At 41.6% G+C, this 20,568-nt stretch overlaps 1 protein-coding gene across 2 annotated transcripts in view; it reads right to left on the bottom strand.

Annotated features, from left to right (window-relative positions):
* Lin54 (lin-54 DREAM MuvB core complex component) overlaps positions 1 to 20,568 on the bottom strand; it is a gene marked incomplete in the record, with an annotated part of 60,139 nt that overhangs the window by 37,935 nt on the left and 1,636 nt on the right. Inside the window, 2 exon segments of one of the 2 annotated variants that reach the window (XM_005401388.2) lie at positions 3,732 to 3,855; positions 7,939 to 8,653. In XM_005401388.2, coding sequence (XP_005401445.1) covers positions 3,732 to 3,855; positions 7,939 to 8,622 — 808 coding nt within the window. 2 annotated transcript variants of the gene reach the window in all.

The following is a 20,568-nucleotide window of genomic DNA, read 5'->3' as shown; positions in this document are numbered from 1 at the left end:
AATCAAGGGAATGCGAGTGACACTCAGTGGTAGAGCATTTGCTTAGCATGAACGAGGTCCAAAAATAACGAACAAATAAAATACAGGTGGTCTCTAATGATGGTTTGACTTAGTGATTTTTTGCTGGGCACTTGCGAGGCTGAGGCAGGAAGACTGACATGAGCTCAAGGTCAGCTTGAACGACAGAGCGAGACCTTGCCTCAAAAACTAAAATAGAAGGAAAGAAGGAAAAATCATAAAGCCAGGCGTGGTGGTGCATGTCTACAATCCCCATACGTGGGAGGAAGAGGCAGAAGGATCACAAGCACAAGCCCAGGCTGAACCACAGAGCAAGTGCAACATCCTGTCTCAAAAAGCCAAAAGAAAAGAAGAAAGGAAAGGAAAAGAAAATCGTAAGTGAAGTACTGGAGACAGGAAGAAAGTGATGTGTTAAAATACAGTGCGACTAATGAACAAGTCAAAAGCCAGTGTGGGGCTGGGGATTTAGCTCAGCGGCACAGCACCTGCCTGGCAAGCGCAAGGTCGTGAGTACGATTCCCGGTACCCGGAAAAAAAAAAAAAAAAACAAACCTTTAAAAGCCCGTGTGAAATTTAATAAAAGTTTAATTAAAGGAAAGTATTTGATAGATAAAATCAAGTTTTATGAGAATGCATAAGAAATGGTTAAAAACAGAGTACCTGGCTAAACCTAGGAACCAAACTTTCTAATTCAAAAGATAAAATAGATGAGCTAGCCAAGAGGAATAGCAAAGAAAAGCATTACAGGTAAAAGGAACTGCCAGGCTCCTAAATCTTAACAAAATGAGCTCTTAAAGTAAGCCCATTCAGAAGGTCTGGAGCTGAGGGAAGGTGAAGTGAGAAAGCTAAACGAGATCCTAAATGCTTCTGCTGCTAAGCATGCACTGGCCCTGAGCTTAATCCTGATGGATGGAAGCCAAGAAAATGTTAAGCGAGATGTGACAAGATCAGATTTGCATTTTAGAAAAGCCACTTATATGATCATGAAAGCTAAGCAGGGTTGGACCTGGTTAGTACTTGGACGGGAGAAAAGCCACTTACACACAAAGGTTTATCTTGACTGAAACATAGGAGACATCCATTATCCTCAATGGGAAGGACCCAATCATTTAAAAACACAATCAATGTACCCTGAAAGAGCTTTAGTTGTAGTATAAAAATGATGGAACCTACTTACTACACAATTCAACACGACAGCTATTTTGGTGGCTTGCAATTTCACTTTGATTAGGGAGAGAGTGGTAATCGGGGATTGAACCCAGGGCCTTCATACTGAGCTACAACCCCAGCTCCATCTGAAATTTTAAAAATTTGAACCTGAGTCTTACTAAGCTGCTCATGGTAGACTGCTGCTTGGGAACCTCCTGCCTTATCCAGCAGTTCTGGTGTGTGCCACCACACCGGACGTGGCTGATGCAAGTTTAAAAGGCTATACAGAACTAGTTAAAAGGAGAGGTTATCCCTCCAAGCTGAATCTAATGCCAACAATTCTTGTGAAATTTAATAAAGGTCTATCTTACACATTTTGGTAGGGCTACTAAGTGCATGTCACCAAAGATGAGGCTTGGATTGGTCTGCAACACATTATAAAAGATCCAGCGACATCCATATGTGACATTCCCTGATAGTCACTGTGACTCCTGACATAACCCAAATTCATTCTGGAGCTGGATGTAACTCTGTAGTAGAGTGCTTGCCTAGCATGCGTGAGGTTCTGGGTTTCATCCCAATACCCCCCCCAAAATTTAGATACTTCCGTAAACACAACTGATTTGCATATAATACACCACATATACTGACTAGGAATCTGCGCCCCCCCCCCCCCCCCCCCCTACCGGGAATCGAACTCATGACCTCGTGCTTGCCAGGCAGGCGCTGTGCTGCTGAGCTAAATCCCCAGCCCCTAACTAGGAATTCTAAGAGACTTCCCAGACTCAACCTAGACTCAAGCAGTAAAAATGTTTGCATCGAGACATTACTTTCATTTCCTCTAGTGCCCCACACCTCCCAGGGGACTAGGACCCCGGTCCCTTAGAACTTCCAAGGCTTGCTCACTTTAAGACCAACTGCAGTCTACTTCCCCAACTAGCCCCAATTCATACTGTCATTTTTCCTCTGGAGCCCCGCCACCTTCTTGTGACAGCCCACAAGACCTCTGCCTCTTCTACCCCCACAAATCTCTCTTGAGGGCCTGAAGAGAAAGAGAACAGTCAGCCCTCCAGGGCCATTATCTTCACCCTCACCACCTCACTCAGCCTCCCACACAGGAAAATGACAAATTACTGCCACTGACTCAGAGCTGTCCACTGCTATGTCTATGAAGTTATTAAAAGCTATGTGTAGTGGTGCACGCCTGTACCTCAACATCCAGGAGGTTGAGGCAGGAAGATTACCATGCGTTTGAGAGCAGCCTGGGCTACATAGATGAATTCAAGCCTGGTCTGAACTACATAGCAAGACCCTGCCTCTAACTAACTAACTAACTAACTAACTAACTAAATAACCAACTAACTAACCAAATAAATAAATAAAAAGAATGATAGCAGTAAGTGCCTTCGACTTTGTTTGTTGTTGTTGTTGTTGTTTGTAGTTGCCCAAGTAAGTGGCTTAAATATGTATATAAGAGATGGCTGGCCATCTGCAATACTCTCATCAAGAACACACATTTAAGGGATGGGTACCAAGTATCTGAAAGTCTTAGTTCAAAGTCTACTATTCAGAGGTGCTTCCAGATAAGCCTTTAGCAAAATGGAAATTAAACAATCGAGAACTGAACTGCTTAGATAGCTGCTTGCCAGGCAAAGTGTAGGAGAACTGGACTCAAACAAGCAGTATGGAAAGACAGAGAAGGCAACCAAGGATGTGTATCAGGGAGTAATAATAACAAGCCATGGAGCCATGCTGAGTAAAGAAAGCAGTGAGCATAAAAAGGAAGTGGAAGAATCAATGGGTCCAAGAGTTCAAAGTCAAAAAACTGCTACACTGGGAGCAGAAAGGCAAGAAAGCTGATGAATGCACAGAATGTACATCTGAAGTCCAGACTCTGGAGGTGGTAACTACGGTGATGCCAAATTTTAAAGTATATAATAAAAGAAACTAGGTTGCATTACAGAGTGTGCTGGTAAAATATTCCGCTATTGCTTAAGTAATTCCTACCACTGTGACAATCTTCTGTTCCTACAGAACTGTATTAAAATATAGAAACCAAAAATTCAAACAGAAACCATGAAATATCATACTCCCCTGTGTGAATCTAAATCTATTAGACCTAGTGCAAGAGCCCCAGGGACAAACTGCTTGAGTTCCAAGCTCAGCTTGGCCACTTACCAGCAGAGTGCCTCCCTTTCCACATGAGCAAAATGGGATGTCTTAGTCCCTCATGGGCCTGTCAGGGAGCGTAAGTCATTCTAGGTAAAAAGCTAAAACGGCATGCAGCAAACACTATCTCGGTGTAACTAGTATTACTGGAGTTATGAAGACTTTGCTAATTCCATGGTAAATTTCTACCAAAAACTACAGAGGCTAAAGTAATGGACTGATTTTCAGAGAAGCCATTTTCCCTGCAGCGCTCATGTATTAAGTATGACAATTCTTATGAACTAGTCTAGCTTATCATAAGCTTTACTTGCACTAAAACAACTTACAGGAGCAGGACAGCCTTCTGTAAACTTAAAGGTAAATACACGACTTAACGAACTATAAAGAAATATAACCTGCAATGACTGGTGGTGATACTTGAGTTGTCTGTCCTGTAACTGCTTTACTATTAATTGGTTTTGCAAAGATCAGCTTCGTGATTACTGGGCCAGAGGTTGGTGTTCGAGGCTTCTTAGCAATCTGAAACATATAAATAACTATGAAGACCATTTGTTTCTATAAAGCAACTACTGAACCAAAATTAGACACAAGATTCATACATGGTAGAACAGGTAAAACCAGCTCATTTAACAAATTATATCTATGTCATGTTAAAAACACTTAAACTGTAGCTAGTCATCAAAATATTAACATGATTACATCCATAGCCCATATATACTAATACCTTTGCATTTTATTATACCGTTATTTTAGTCTCATATGCATTCATGATAAAAATCAAATTAATTTTAACAGTAATATGGTTCTGTTCAATAAAAAATGTTCAATAAAAAACACTGCAATATTCTTCAAATAAATCATTCAATAACACAAGCAGATAAAGTTAAAACAGTACAAACAATGAGGTCATGTCTATGTATAATTACCCTGGCCCCTGGATGCAAAATATAAACACATATTAAAGACAGGCTTATGATTAGATTCTAAACTTTCAATATATGTGTCAGGACTAGGTAAAGGGAAAACAGAACAAGTTAAAGTCCTAGGACACAAAGAGACAAGACTGGTAAAACAAGACCATCGTAACAGCAAAGGCTCTGTAATGTTATTTACTAAAATACTGTTTAAATTCTTCAAAATAAGAGAAACTGTATTTTTTTCACCTTTGATCTATAGTTATACAGATGGCACACTGTTGATCTGAACTAAAATTTCCCACAAGTCAAGGAAGGTAAAGGGTTTTTTGTTTGTTTGTTTTTGCTTTTTGGTACCCAGGAAATTGAACTCATGACCTTGAGCTTGCCAGGCAGGCACTGTGCTGCTGAGCTATATCCCTGGTCAGAAGGTAGAGGTATTAATGTTTTGATATTAATTACTGTCACATACAAAGACATAGCTTCTTTCAAAAGTCAGAAGCAGAAATTTACCTATGATCAAGATCCTAAAATTTCAGTATGAAGAACATTAAATTTTATCTTTTGATAGTTATGAACACTGAGTTCCTGGAAATACTACTTACTACTGGAAATAAGTGCTACTCAAATGAATAAACATGACCAACTTGAGTGACAGAAATATATCAGAAGCTGGAAGACATGAACTAAATAAGTACTCGTTCTTTGCACTCAAACTATAAATTAAATAGCATATTATATTACATTCAAAATACATTTTCTTACATTTAGAATACATTATTGACACAATAAAATATATGTGAAATAAGAATCACTGTAAAAAAAAAAAAAAAGAGATCTGTTCATATATTAAATAATACCCAGCTTGCAAGGATAGCAAGATAAATTCCTAGTTATACTTTAGAAACTTAACGCAATTTAGGGAGACATAAAGGAAAAACATTTTCCAACTGTTTACAGACTCAAAAGCCAAACCGGAATTTTGTCTAGGTACACACAATTAATGATTTTAACAGGTAGAGATATTGGTATTCTTAAAATTATGTATCTAACAAAAGCAACATTAGCTATAAAGATTAAGATTAAAGTTTAAAGACATTCACAGTCAAATGTCTATATGAATACCTACCAATAAGGAAAATATATAAACAATATAACCAATAGCATATTAATTATTCAAATGAACAATCTCATCTCGCCCTTGTGGCTATATTTCTTTAGAAGACTACTACTGAAAATATCAAATTCCAGTTCCATTAAGGAACCATAGCTTCTTGCATTATGGATTCTCAATTACCCTACAACAAACTTTATTAAGTAAAACAAAGCATAAAGGATCATTTTTAACAAGTTCATCATACCAGTTGAATAACACAAAAATGAAAAAAAAGAAAATTTACAAATAAGGTAGCCAAATATATCACCAAATAGTGCACACAAGTGCTTTTCATCAGTCACTGTGTTAGGCAGGTTTAGGAGTGAGTACGCACACTGTCCCGTCTGCTACTCATTCACCACCCTCACACGTAACGCACACCAACGCGGGTGTTTCTGCATCTGTGATTAAGTGTAAGTATACCTCGCCCCTTCTTATGAATCCGGGCTGCCTTCTTCCCCTCTTAACACTCTCAATACTCTGATTAAATTTAAGACAACAGTGAGGACTATCTAGGAAAAACACCAGAAAATAATACACAACATGGAATAAACCAAATTTTCTGGTGTCTAAAACAGATAGAGATTTGTAGATTTTTCAGAGTGTTTAAGAGCTTCTTGGGTTGCTTAGAATATAAAAAAGATTTTGAGTCGCCTAAAAATAACTGGATAAGTAAAAAAATATTCTAAATAGATTGTTTTGTTATTTTTTATAAACAATAACTGTTTTTTAATAAACAGAATTGTAGCTGGACGTGTTGGCACATGCCTGTAATCCCAGCACTCAGGAATCTGAGGCCAGCCTGGGCTACATAGGGAGTTTAAGGGCAGACTGAACTACATAGCAAGACCCTGTCTCAAAAAACAAAACCCCCAAAATACTCAATAAACAGAATCAGGTTTTACAGAAGTAACAACAATAAAACAAGTTCTAAGAATTAGACCCCAGTTTTTGTCAGTACCTAGGGAATCACAGTAGAAAACTAGAGGATACAAGTACCCATGTTATTGGCACAATATGTTTACATATTGTTTTCATAAGTGAGAAACAATGACATTGGATTTTTGGATTGGTCACAGCATTACAGTAAACATGCTTTTGTCACCATCAGTTAAGTGCAGGATGTTGGGAAGGTATTTCTCCCTCTGTTGCTCCGACTTATCAGTTTCCCGTGAACATGGTGAAGACCCAAAGTGACAACACCATTCTGTAACCAATAAAAAGGAGCTTCCAAACTGAGCCAAGACCGCTTGATGGGACAGGGCTCTCATGCAAGAGCCTCGCAAAAACAAGGGAAAGGAAGTCAGAGAAGCAAGAAATCACAAGGAACATGAAGAGAACACTGCGTAACAGTGGCAGAGGGACACGGGCAACCCACAAGGTTTGAGAAGTCCTTGCAGTTCTTAAATGCGAAGCCTATGCAAAGTAAGCTTCTAATTCTCTGTCCACACAGCCAACAAAACATCAGCGAACAGAGACAGCGCCCGCTCTCGCCAGACCTCCCTGACACGCTTCCTTCGCTATTTTAACTCCTGCCTTCACCTTTCTCCTTTCCTCTGAAAGGCATCTCTTTCAGACCGGGGACACATGTTTTTTTTCTGGTCCTCAGAGGATCACTGTGCTTCTTAGTGATGGCCTAAGAACACCATTTCCGCATGCAAAACTGGAGGTGCATGCCTGTAATCCCTGCATTTGGGAGGCTGAGGCAGGAGGATCACTGAGAGGTCAAGGCCAGCCTGAACTACATAGTTAGATCCTACTATAAAACAAACAAAAAAGGGCAGGTGGCTGGAACCCACTTAATACACATTCTGGTAACCTATCTTAGGGCCTTATTCATACTAATACTAGATGCTCTTCTGAAGGATTCTTGATGTTTCGAGAACTGTGAAGCACCATATATTTCTAAGACCAAGTGGCCACCTTACACTGAAGACAGAGAAACCTGCCCAAGGTTCCACAGCTGGTGGGCAGCAAAAGGCTGACTGAAGCCCGGCTGGTTTAACCTCTGAAGACGGTATCTTACCCTCCCTCAAGTGCTGCTGTCCTCACCCTGCATACACGAGTGATGACAGTGACAGAGACCTGCTGGCCAGCGCACACTAGAGCAGCAAAGTTCCCCTAGCCACTGGCCACCTGTTACCCAAACAATTTGTGTTGACGTGGTTTTTTGATAGCTCTGCAGCAAGTCTGCCACGTTTACACCAGCGAAATATCCTTATAACCAAACTACCATCAGGAACAAAAGGCATCTTAAAACAAATAAAAGGCTACAAGTACACTGATTTGGAATTTAACCAGAAATGAATTTGTTCTAAGTGTTCTGGCAAAAATCTTCACAAACATTAAGACTATCAAACTTAAAAACAACAGAAAACCTCACACAATTCCTTAAGGCAACATTCAAAGGAATTCAGCAAGAGCTATGCAGTTAATAACCCTACACAAATACAACTAAGAATCAGTTTAATGTTTTTAAGCATGCATTTTAATTAATAAGCTCCCTTTTTTTGTTGTTTTTGTTTTTTTTACCTGCACTGTTTTTAACTGTTGGGTCTGAACCACAGAGGGCTGAGTTGTAGGATTAATCAGCTGGCTTCCTGGGGTCAGTGCTGAGACACCAATGACAGGTTTCACCTCTGGCCTCCCTCCAATGGTAACTACTTTAATTTGCTGCGGTGGCAACTTAGCATCTCCTGACTGAGCCTGAGTTGTAACTTTCTGAGCCTGGGGCAGTTGGCTATGGGGTAGTGCTAAAACAATTGGTGAACCAGACTTGCCCAAAGTTGTTAAAATTAACTTCTGTCCATCTGGCTTAAGGGTCTGATTGCCAAGTTTAAGATCAGATGTCTGTGATACTTTGTTTAAAATGATCTGATTGGCTGATATAGTCACAGGAGTCTGAGCACCAAGTTTCTGAAGGCCACTTGGAAGAGCTGGTTTCACTGTGGTATTAGGGTCTGCTTTAGGGACTGCGGTGCTCACTGCAACTTGGTTAGTGTGGTTACTGTACAGTGTGACGGGTTCCGTGGAAGTGGGTGTGGCCGCAGAGTCACCAGCAGAGTTTATGTTGACAATTTCTTCCAGCTCTGTCTCCATGGGAATTGGGGATGAAACAATAACAGCCTCAATACTATCCTCATCCACTAACGTTATCCCCGTGTCCATTATCTCCTCCGGAAGCAAGCTATTCACCTCGGCTGGCACCACCTCCATGGCCGTGCTCCTGCGGGAAGGCGCTCCGGTGCTGCAATCGAAAGTGAAGACGAGTGAGTTACTACAGGTTCCAAACACACAGCAGACTATGCATACGTTTTATTTTTAAGAAAAATATAAATGACAAAATAACCATTTTAAAGATTGATGGAGGATATTCCTGAAGTTTGGGTAAAACCGTTTTAACACACAGCCTTCAAGAACTTGAAATGAGATGCAATGCTAGAAGCAAGCATTTCTATTTATCACTATCAACCCCAAAGCAACTCCACATTCAGACAACTGTGAGTCACATAATCACATCAAACACCTTCCTAACGCCTCTCATAAAAAGTTTTAATCTTTTTGTGCCTGATCATCTTATTTCTTTCCAGTTTCTTTTTTCTTTCATTAACAGACTTGAAACTCCTAATTCACACAAAGAATTAAAACTTCAACTAGTAACATAGAGAAAAACATCTTCAAATCTCCAGTGAGCTAGCTCCCTATAGTACCCTTTAAGGTACTACACTATTATTTTAAAAATCCGTTAAATGTTCAAATTAATGTTGAAGGAGTTTCTGGAGTAATACATTTGGCAACTATACGTCAAACAGTTTATGTAGCCCAAGTCTGATCAATTTGCCTCAAACCAGGGCAATTTATATTTGAGAAGATTCTTAAATCCTCCTTAGCCATCTAAAATAGCAGAAGAGGAATTATTTAAGAAGTGTCTACCCAGTGCCCACAGAGGGAAAGGATAAGAATAATCAGATTGCAGACCCATCAAAGCGGTGCTTCGTCTAGCCAATGGTCAGACAGAACTTCCAACCAAGAAGTGAGTTTCATTATCATCATGGATTAAAAATAAGACAGTACACTTGTGATAGGCTAAATAGCAGTAAACTATCTGCTCACAGAACATCAAAGATCCATAAGCGCCTAATCAGCAATTATTTTGTTCTCTTTTTTAAATGAAAAGTACAATACTCATTCCAAAGTTATGAGTAACACAAATGTGGTTCTGCTGCCTATAATTCCAGTGACTTACCGTTTGGAACCTGCCTAGTCAACCTAGCAAGACCCTATCTCAAAACACACAAACAAACAAAACATCCAAAGGCTGAGGATGCAGCTCAGTGTAGAGAGCTGTGGACCCAAGCAGGAGGGTGGGAAAAGACACACGAGTAGTGTGTGCATGGGCAACTACTGCTGCCAAAATAAACCATCAATACTGTGCACCTACCGCACTGGCATCATCATGGCATTGTCTGATTTACCGCTACAACGTATGTGACGTAAGAGCCATTCTCATCCCTACTTCACAGACAAGAAAACTGAGGTTCAATGATTTGCCCACAGTCACATACATAGTAGTGAATGGTAGATCCAGGACTCAAGCTCAAGTCTTCACAATGCCAAGGTTAATAAATTTAATCACAACATTACCTCCTCTTACATTTTTACCAGTGCTGTTCTAAAATCGAGAAAACCAAGTCTGCTCCCATGCAGTCCACCCCCACCCTGCATCCTACCCCATGCAGCACCAACATGTCACCACCGACACGTCACCACAGACTAGTTCTGCTCTGTGCCCAGACGGGACCTTCATAGGAACAGAACCTCACAGATGTTCCTCTGCTTGCGAGGGTCAAGCAATGCACTTATCATAAGTTGAAAATGTGTAATAAGCTGAAAGCACATTTCACACACCTGGGCTACCAAACCGCACAGCTCAGCAACACGGCACATAGTCAAGGAGTCCTAGTTGTGTGCCCCAAAGGGTCCACAGCTCAGTATCAGACCACATGACCACTGGCCTAAGGAGCAACATTCAAAATTCCAAGCATGTTTTCTACTGACTGTGATCACTTTGTAACATAAAGAAATCATAGAGTATGGACCTTTTCTCTCAGCATACTTTTAAGATTTACTTATTGGCCCTGTTTCTTTGTATTGCTAAGAAATATTGCACCATGTGAATCACCACAACGTGTAGCTATATTCTCCTGATAATGGATGTATGATCTCTTTCCAGTTTGGAACGCTGATGAATAATACTAATCTGACAGTTACATGCAAGTTCTTCATGAATGCCATTGCACTTCTTCTGAATAAATACCTAGAAGTAGACTTGCTGGGTCACCAAATCAGCTTTTACCCCTACTGCGCTGGGAATCAAATCTAGGGCTTTACAAGTGTCAGGAAATCACTCTACCACGGAGCAATACCCATAGCCCAGGGAAGTATATTTTTAACTTCACATGAAACTGCCAACTATTTTCCAATTTGACTGTCAATTTCCCCCCCACACCAGTAATGTGAGAGTAACAATGATCCCATATCCCAGTCAACAATTGGTATTACAGCCTTTGTGCTGGTCTTTCGAATTTTACGCCTTCTGATGCAGATGCAGGGCTAGAGCGTGGCTGCCTGGTTGGCTGCTTGGTTGTTTTCCTTTATGTTTGCGCTGGGGACTGAAGCCAGGGCCTCAGATGCACTAGGCAAGCACTCTACCACGACCGTCTCAAGCCCTCATGGTTCGGCTGACAACTCCCACATAAATAATGATTCGGATCACCTTTCCATGTGCATATTGTGTACTTGTAAATCTTCTTTTAAAGTCCTAGGTGGGTTTTTTGTTTTTTGGTGTTTTTTTAGTATTGAATTTGTAGTCTTTCTATTGAGTCAGATGTGTTCTTTACATAGATTACAAAACCGTAAGTCACAATAACTTCAGCTCAAAGGAATCACTCGGGGTGGGGGGCTAAAGTTCCAGCGCCCTTTTATGTGGAAGTTCTCTGCGGCTCTTACTGACCGGAAGAATCCTCTCTGGAACTTACCGCATCCATGGTACCGTCCTACACAGACATCGCTCCACTTACACACACAGCAGGCAAGTTCCAAACGAGCACACGCAACAAAGGGCCCTGGGCACCGCACCCGCCAGCTTCCTCCCATGACAAACCCTGCCCCAGCCCATCGGAGGAGTCCGGGCATCGCCCCACCGAGGAAGCAGAATGACGACCCGCATCCAACAGAGCATGCAAGTTTGAGTCCCTCTCCCCACGGTGCTCACGGCACATTTAAACAGGGGCATGGTTTGGTCCTTTGTAAAGGCGAGGATGCCTCCAAGTCCGATCCACCTCCCCAAGAAGGGGCAGTCAGGGCACAGGAGACAGTGGACCCACACCAGCAGCAATGCTGTGCAATCCTTTCACCGTCACCCACTTTTGCAGGTCAACTTAACAAATGCCTAAGGTTTTCCCTCTACCCAGAGCTGTGCATCCTCACGTGGCCCCATTTTGCCAGCTCCCAGGGTTCCCAAGCTCTGCAGGAACAGACATACTGCCTTGCAGCAGGCCGCAGGCAGGTTTGGGAGGGCAACGCTGAAGCACACCCAGGAGGCCTGCTCGATCCTGCCTCCCTGCTAAGCACCTGCACGTTCGTCAGCAGGTAAAACTGCTGCCCTTCCACCCCCGCCTTGATCCTCCTTGTGGCCACCTGCATGAGGCCATCTACTACCAGATGCCCATGTCTTCCCATTCCTCAGCCTAGCCCACGGGCCGAGACCCTGCCCTTGAAGTCTTGCCCTGTCACCTGCGTCCTCATGCCCAAAAGTCAAGAACGGAGAGGGGCTGAGACTGTGTGCTCCTCACAAGCTGATGATGAGCCACTCACGGTGCCACAGACACTGACGGACGACGATGACATCGACGCCAGTGGCCTGGGTCCACGATGAGACTACTCATAGCACAGCAGGACTATCAGGATCATGTGTGCGACTCCCCTGCAGCTCAGATCCCACAGGACAGACGAGGAGGGGACCAGGGAGAGGCTGTGCATGTGAAGCACTGGCATCATAGCCGGAAGACCCCAAGCCTAGGAACCCATCACTCCTACTGAGCCGAAACAAACCTGCCTCTTCCCAGAGGGAGCAAATCTGCTTTCTGTACAGGGGACACCACCTTATTGTCCAAGACACCTGCTACACAAACACCGGGAACATTTACAACACAAGCGCTACCACGGCCTCACTTGCAAGAGCGGCTATGAGAAATGGCATTTGCTCGTCCTCCAACTGTCATTAGTACTTAGAATTACAACTGAGTTTTGTTTGTATTATCCATGTATCCTACAACCTAAACTCACTTATGAATTCTACTTTGTTTTGTGGTACTGGGAATAAAGCCCAGGGGCACTGTACCACTGAGCTCTCTTTAAAAATTTTCTATTTTGAAGCCAGGCATGGTGGTGCACATCTGTAATTCCAGCACTCAGAAAACTGAGGCTGGATGATCACCTTGAGTTCAAGGCCAGCCTGGACTATACAGCAAGAACCTGTCTCGAAAAAAAAAAAGGCCAGACATGGTGACACACACTTGTAACCCATAACCCTAGCACTCAGGAGGCTGAGGCAGGAGGACTGCTTTGAATTCAAGGCCACTTTGTGCTACAAAGTGAGTTCAAGGCCAGCCTGCACTGCATCATGAGACCCTGTCTCAAAAAAAAAAAAAAAAAAAAAAGAACGATGGCCCACACAAAAACCACAAAAAATTACAGGCACCAAAATTCAGAAAATGTTTAGTTCACACATTAAGTACATCCATTACAACACATGATGTATTGAATTATGAAGATTCGTATTAGACACAACCCTGTATGTTCATGCACACCTTATTCACGTGTTGTGCCCCAGTCCAAATTATGAATTCAACATGCCCATGGTGTGTTGTAGCGGATATACTAAAGGCGTCCATCTGGCTGATGACCCTAACTGGAGCTTACTTTGGGGGTAGGGTTTATACTATGAGCATCCTGAAACAAAATCATGCTAGGGCTTGTTTTCAGATTAGGTCTTATTTTCAGGGATACACGGTATGTTTATGAGGAAAAGTGGCCTGCAGTGTGCCTGTAGTGTCTGCCTCAGGATAACACTACTCTAATAAAATAAGTTGTCGTGTGTTGTTAACTCAATTTTTAAGAAAAGTTTATACAGAATTGTTTATCTTTCAAAATGTTTGCTAGAATTCACCAGTCCTGCCACCTAGAAAGTTTTAAGGGACTCTCGTTTTTGTCATTGTTTTCAGGCAGAATCTTGCTATGTTGCCCAGGCTGGCCTTGAATTCAAGGGATCCTCCTGCCTCAGCCTCCCAAGAAGCTGGGACTACAGATGCATGTCATTACACCTGGTTTATGGGAGGGTTTAACGATCTTTGACAGTGTGTGCCTCTCCTCTAAGTTGTCAAACTTAACTGCATAAAGTTCCACATAATAAAGTCCTTAGAATCTCCAGAAATATCCTCTCATTCCTCCGAGTAGTAATTTGTCTTCTCTGTCTTTGTTGGTCTGACTGCAGATTTATTGATTTTATTGACCTTTTCAAAGAGCTGTTTTTGTCATCACTGATTTTCTCAGCTGTCCATTTTCTACTTAATTGACTTATCTTTCTCTGCTTCTTTCTGCTTACTTAGGTTTAGTTTGTTCTTTCTAGAACTTTAACACATAAGTGTGTGTCGGACTTCAACAACTTCAGCCCGCAGCCGGTGGGGCCAGTGCTATTTCTGTGCTACTCCCACCTAGCAAATGGTTTGGCTTGTTCGTTTACATTTTAAATAGGGACCATAACCATATGTGACAGACTATACGACCTACCAAGCCTAGAAATATTTGCTATCTGACCATTTACAGAAAAAGTTTGTCAACCCTTGGCTTAAATTTTAAAACTTTCATTTCTACAATAAGCCTTTAAAATAAAAAATTTCTCCCAAAGCTATTTTAAATGCCTTTCAATAATTGCAATGCCTTTATTATCATTCTCTTGGAATGCTTTCTAATACTTTGTGATTTCATGTTCAGTACATGAGCAATAAAAACTGCTATTTCATCTCCCAAATATATGAAGATCTTCCAGGTATCTTATTATCAATCTCTAATTCAGTTCTACTATCTTGCAAGAGCACAGTGCTTTGCAGTATTTCTATCACTTGATATATGAGGTTTATGACTGAGTAGGTGATCTATCTTGGTGAACATTTCATGTACAGTGGAAAGGAGTAAGTATTCTGTAGTTCCTGAGTAGTATTCTATACAAAGTATGATGACAAATACAGTGTTTAAGCTTTTAAAAATTTATTACAGTAAAAGATATTGCCATTAATCTACCTCAAAATCTTCCCCCTCGGTTGGAAAATACTTATCCAATGGTTCGCACTACTTTCTGCAGCAGTCCTGGAAGTCCTCTTCCATGAATGTCTTTAGCTGTGCTGTGCTGTCTGCCTCTATGTCCTGAAGCCATTAAAAATGCTTCTCTTTCACGGCCATTTTGACTTTGGAGAAGAGCCAGAAGTCACACGGAGACACACTGGGTGAACAGGGCGGATGAGGACACGGCGTCATGTTTTTACAAGCCTGCCTTTTTGCTGGACAGTGCGTGGCAGCAGCACTCACCATACTGATGGTCCCACTTGGTAAAGACACTCATGAAAGAGGACTCCAGAGCTGCTGCAGAGGTGGGGAGAGTGATGCATGCGTTGGAAGTGAGAGGAAGTATTCTGAGTGGGATCAATGGCAGTGTGTGTTTCACTGTGATAATTATTTTAAATTTAAACATTAAACATTTCAATCAAATCTTCTATGTGTTAATTAGGTCAAGTTGGTTGATAGTATTATTTGTATCTTCCATATCTTACTGAGTTCTTAGGAGGTGTTAATACACGCAGAACGACAATGGTTCTGGTGTTTCTTCTCCACCAGGTATCTGTGCTTCATATAATGTAAAGTCATTATAAGAAGAATGTGTTTTTATTTGTCCTATTACAAGAGACCAGAAGTCACAGGAGAAGTCTCTTCTTGACCTAAGGGCAAAGTTCAAATAGCTAATAAAAAAGGTCTGATTTGGCCAGTTTCTATGTAATATGGCTCACATTGGATTCCAGAGCTCAGACCCCTCATAAGCCAGTGGGCAGAACAGATGACTATCATGTGATCAGACACCCTTATCTGTTCTAACAGGGTCACATGCTGGGCACGGTAGCCTATGCTAAGAGAACTCTCAAAAGGAGCCTGTGGGCATGGCAGCAAAATGGTCTGGCCATCTAGTTCCATGACTCATCACCCTAATTTTATCCTGCAGGAATGGAAGCTATGTACTAGCACATGTGTCCTCGTCCTCGTCATCACTGTGCTGAGGACCACGTGGAGAAAGGAGAGGCTCTTCCTAAGCCAAAAGAGCCAGGCAGCTCGTAGGGTTCACTTCACCTTTTGAGGGGTCACCTGTGCAGGCATGGTAGGGAAAGAATCCAGAAAATACAATGCATACCCCATGCCGCCAATAGTTGTAGTTCATACCATAAACATTCAAAAGGCAAAGTATATTCCCAGAGGCCAAAACCATGGGCTTTTCTCTCTCACAGCTGACCACAGCTGAGCACAGTCCTATGAGCATGAGGGCCACTAGTAAGAAGTCTCATGACCTCCACATCGGTCTCAGCTCCTTTTCAGTCCTATCAATGTGAGGTGGCATCACTATCCCACCCCATCACCATCAGAAAGCGCCTGTCATTTGCTTCTGCTGCTCACCTCTTAGAATGCAAGCTATTTGAGAACAACGATTTGTCTGCCTCCACCTTTACCCCAGCCGTTTTCCCCAGGCTCTAGAAAAGAGCTGGCCAATGATCTTTCAGCACACATCTGAAGGCTAGATAAATCAACCAAGGAGAAGGGTATCGCCTAAAACTCTAGAATTATTTACCCTGGGCTTTGAAGATAACTTTGGTTTATCTACTTGAGTAGGAGAGGCTTATATAATGCTCTGGACTTCACAACACTTTAACAAAAGCATACTAACAAGCTGAGAAATCCTTTACAAGTATGTTTTCAATACTCAGACTTAGCTTTTAAACAGTATCTTCTGCAATTATACTCCATCTAAAAATCTACAAGGGAAGGCTGGGAGACAGCTCAGCGCTTGCTCACCAAGTGTGAGGCCCTGAGATAATCCCAAGCCTGCAAAAAATACAGTAAAATAAATAGAAATCTCAAGGTTCTCCTACTTTTCAACTAGCTTATTATTTTTATCAGTCATTTAATTCATAAATACTTATTGTGTCTTTGTAGAAGTCTAGGAAATCAAAGATCTTGTCCTGAAATAGTTTGCAAATCAACAGATGCATGGCGTGATTACCTCAGTACTTTAGGAGAAGTAACCTCATCTTAGTATTATATTGGACTGGATGCAGACAGACCAGTCAGCCTATGGGGTGATAAATAGGAAGTCTGATTTAGGATAGTAACAACGAAAAATAAATAAAATATAAAACAACTATCTGAAGTAAAGAATGACCCATGCTCCATGCTTTTACTTTTTTTTTTTTTTTGAGACAGGGTCTCACTATGTAGCTCAGGCTGGCCTTGAACTCCAAGTGATCCTTCTGCCTCAGCCTCTCAAGTGCTGGGATTACAGGCATGCGCCACCATGCCCAGCTTCATGCTTTTTAAAAAGAATTTCCTTTGGACTATTACCATTGTGGAAACACTGCTCCTGGTTACAGGAGACCAACCTAGGTGGACAAACATTTTTATTCTGGTGCATAACTAGAGGTAGTTATCTGGCATTGGATTACAGATGAGTAATTCAAGAGAAGTTTAGACAAATAATTATAAGTAACCAGGCACTTCTGTGCCTAGAGTTTACCACCAGCACTAACTGGTTAATTACATATCATTTAAATTTCAGCTTTGATTTCTAAAATCAAACATCAACAATGCAAAAACTAGGTACAGAACTACATAAACTAAACTGGCGGCAGCCGACTACAAGCCGTGAGTTCTGAAGTCTTGAAAAGTTTGCATTTTCATTTTGATAATGTAGTTTTAAAGTACACTCTGGATCATCTGGATAAACATCTCATATCCAAAATCAGTAAGAGTATTACGGTAGGCTGAAGAAAAAGGGCACAAAAGGGACTTGCAAGGAAATTAACATCTATGCTAAATGAAAGCCAAACTAGCTCTGCAGCGTTCACATACAAAAAGGTGGTATGGGAATCAAGTTTTCATAGGACAAACAGTACACAGAAAACTGCACACCTATATCAAGGCAGATAACAATGCATCCACTATGCAAAGAAAGATTACGGTGGTTTCAGCAAAATAACATCACCCATCCCCCCAAGTTTAATTTGCTTTGTTGCTTTCACAGTTTTGTTTATATTTTGTTCATTAATGTACTTTTACTTCGTACTTGGCTTTGTATATATATCTAAAAATTTCAACACCTTAATAAAATAATTTAGGCCACTACTGGGACTTATAATTTTTTTTTCTTTAGAAGGGAACTGTATATTACTCATATTTAAGATCAACACTGGTGGGAAAAAAGAGAAATTCAAAACAGAAAGACTCTTTCCAGTACTGGCTCTCCTAGCTGCTCGATGTCTGCCTACCGTGAAGACAGCTGTGACAGCCTGGAACGCCAAAGTCCTCTGGTTCCCTAAATAGGCTTCGTTTTTATTTCTCTCTTGTTACAGCTTTCAATGGTCTACCACACGCCAGCGTTGAGGATCCACTGTCTTAACGTCTGGCAGAAATAATACGTTCTATGTCCCCCACGTTGCACTTTCCAAGTGACCACACACCACAGCCAACAGCATCCGAAGTGCCAAAGTCTGCAGCACACTACAGTATCTCAACCTCTGTTCCCTCTCTTCTGCAAAACACCCAACATAAAAGCCACCAGATTTATCTCCCTAGGTTCATTTCTCCAAAATTAACTCTCCAAGCCTTCTCCAGTAGGAAGCTGTTCAGCCTCTCCTTCCATCCTTACCATCCTTACAGTAAACCCCAGCAGTCCTGAAACTGAAAGCTCCTGAGGCTGTGACATTCAGGTTATCTTATCCCCCACCCTTAACAAAGTGCAGGACCCAGAGCAGATGGGTGGAACAGCCTCTATTCAAAGTGCTTGAACCCAGGCATGGTGGCCCACGCCTGTAATCCCAGCACTCAGGAGGCGGAAGGACGGTTCCAAGTTCGAGGCCAGTCTGGGCTACAAAGTGAGCTCAAGGCCAGCCTGAACTGCAAAGGGAGACCCTGTCTCAAAAAGACAAAAACAAAAGCAAAAACAAACAAACAAAAAAAACCAAAGTGCTTGGGACCAAAAGTGTTCCAGATTTTCTGGATTTTTGAATATTCGCATAGATTTTACTATTTGAGCTTCTCTTATCAGAAAATCCAGAACACTTCAAAGTCTGAAGCTTTCTGAGAGAAATATTTCTGCATAACAGATTTCTGGATTAGAGATGCTCAACCTGTAACAGTCTTTGAAGAAAAGTAATGCTCATCTCCAAAAAGGGGGGGCACTGGACTAATCACAGAGGGGGAAATTCCTCCTCTTTCTCTTTCTAATACACCGTTATTAATTAATAGATAACTATTCCTATCACAAGACTGTGAAAACTGGTTTTTAAAAAAACCACAAAGTGATAGCCTTCATGATTAAAAAGATTAAAAAGAAAGCTAATGAGAAGACATTTTAGTTCCCTCTTCATTATTTTTAAAAGCCTTACTCTTATTACTAAGTGCTTAGATTAACATGGAATAAGCAATTGTAGCATAAAAGCTATAATTAAAAACAGAACCAAATTCCTATGAGATAATACCATCGAATTATTTTTTAAATTAACAATATCTTAAGAACTTCTCAGGTATTTACTGTAAATTTTTTTCTGGGCCCTCATTTCCCTCCCCAATAATGGGGATTTCATACCGAGCTACATCTCCAGCCCTGTTTTTATTTTGAGATGGCATCTTGCTAAATCACTAAGTTGCCTAGCTGGCCTCCAAGCTGCAGTCCTCCCATCTCAGTTTCCCAGAATGTTGAGATCACAGGTGTGGGCCACCACTCCCGGCTGGGTACCTCATTCCTACAGTGAGTACAAGCCAAGAGTTCAAAGTATACACAGCCACACTAAATCCCTCTAAATATATATATGACATGGTATGACATACTGTGACATGACTCTCTGTAGGAAAGTTCAGTATTTACTGCGAAGCATAAATGTTGCTAATAAGCATTTCTTAAATATGAATCTGCTTACTCTCATACACTCAGTGTCACTGACCCAGCCTTCTATTACAGAGGCCACGGGAAAAGGAAGGCCACAAATTAATGTATAAAAATGTGACTCACTTGTAACTTTCAGTAGCATTACTGTGTAAGCTAGGAGACAGACTGCTTATGGACGCCGCAGCATAACCTACAACATGCTGGGACCTTGTGTAACCCAACCCAAGTAAACTAGGGCCATCATTAAGTCTGCCAGTCCAATTCTCTCACTCTCTGAACAAAAGGGGCAAGAACTGCAGCATTTAGAACGCAAGAGCAGTCTCAGTTTCTTTACCAGTTGAATGGACTCACAACCAACGCTGGAATCAAGCCATCCCAACTCCACTTACCCATGAAGGTACAACTCACGACCAAAATAGCTCCCACACACTTGGACTATAAAATCTACTGTAAAATCTTCCACAGCTTTAATCTGAATTCATGGAATTGGATAGGGGCAGGAAAGAACTTCCCTGAAAAATATGGGCACAAAATAGGACCGAGTATCTCAGTTGTTACTCGTCAAGGGGAGGGCCACAGGGGTTGCTCGACGGATGACAGGGCCATTAAAGTAAGTAAAATGGTTTTCTGATGGCTACAAAACTGGCCCATATACTCAAAAAAATGTGAGCATCCACAGCCCAACAAGTTATAGAGTATTATCGAAGCCAGACCTCCAATGCAGAAGAAAATAGCCATGCCCGTGTCCCTAAAGAAAGATCACAACTGGGTAGACCGCCGAGCGGGACCCACCCAAGCCCAGGCAGAGTGTGTATTTCAGATATTCCTTCAGGAAATCATGCTGAGCGCCGGCGGCTCCTCTAGGCCTCTGCAGCAGCCTCGGGTCCAAGAGCAAACTCGGA

This window comes from Chinchilla lanigera, unplaced genomic scaffold (genome assembly GCF_000276665.1).
Source record: "Chinchilla lanigera isolate Chin_1 unplaced genomic scaffold, ChiLan1.0 scaffold00073, whole genome shotgun sequence".
NCBI classification, from domain to species: Eukaryota; Metazoa; Chordata; class Mammalia; order Rodentia; family Chinchillidae; genus Chinchilla; species Chinchilla lanigera.
Note: the sequence above shows the minus strand (reverse complement) of the source record. Positions and strands in the feature narration are given on the sequence as shown.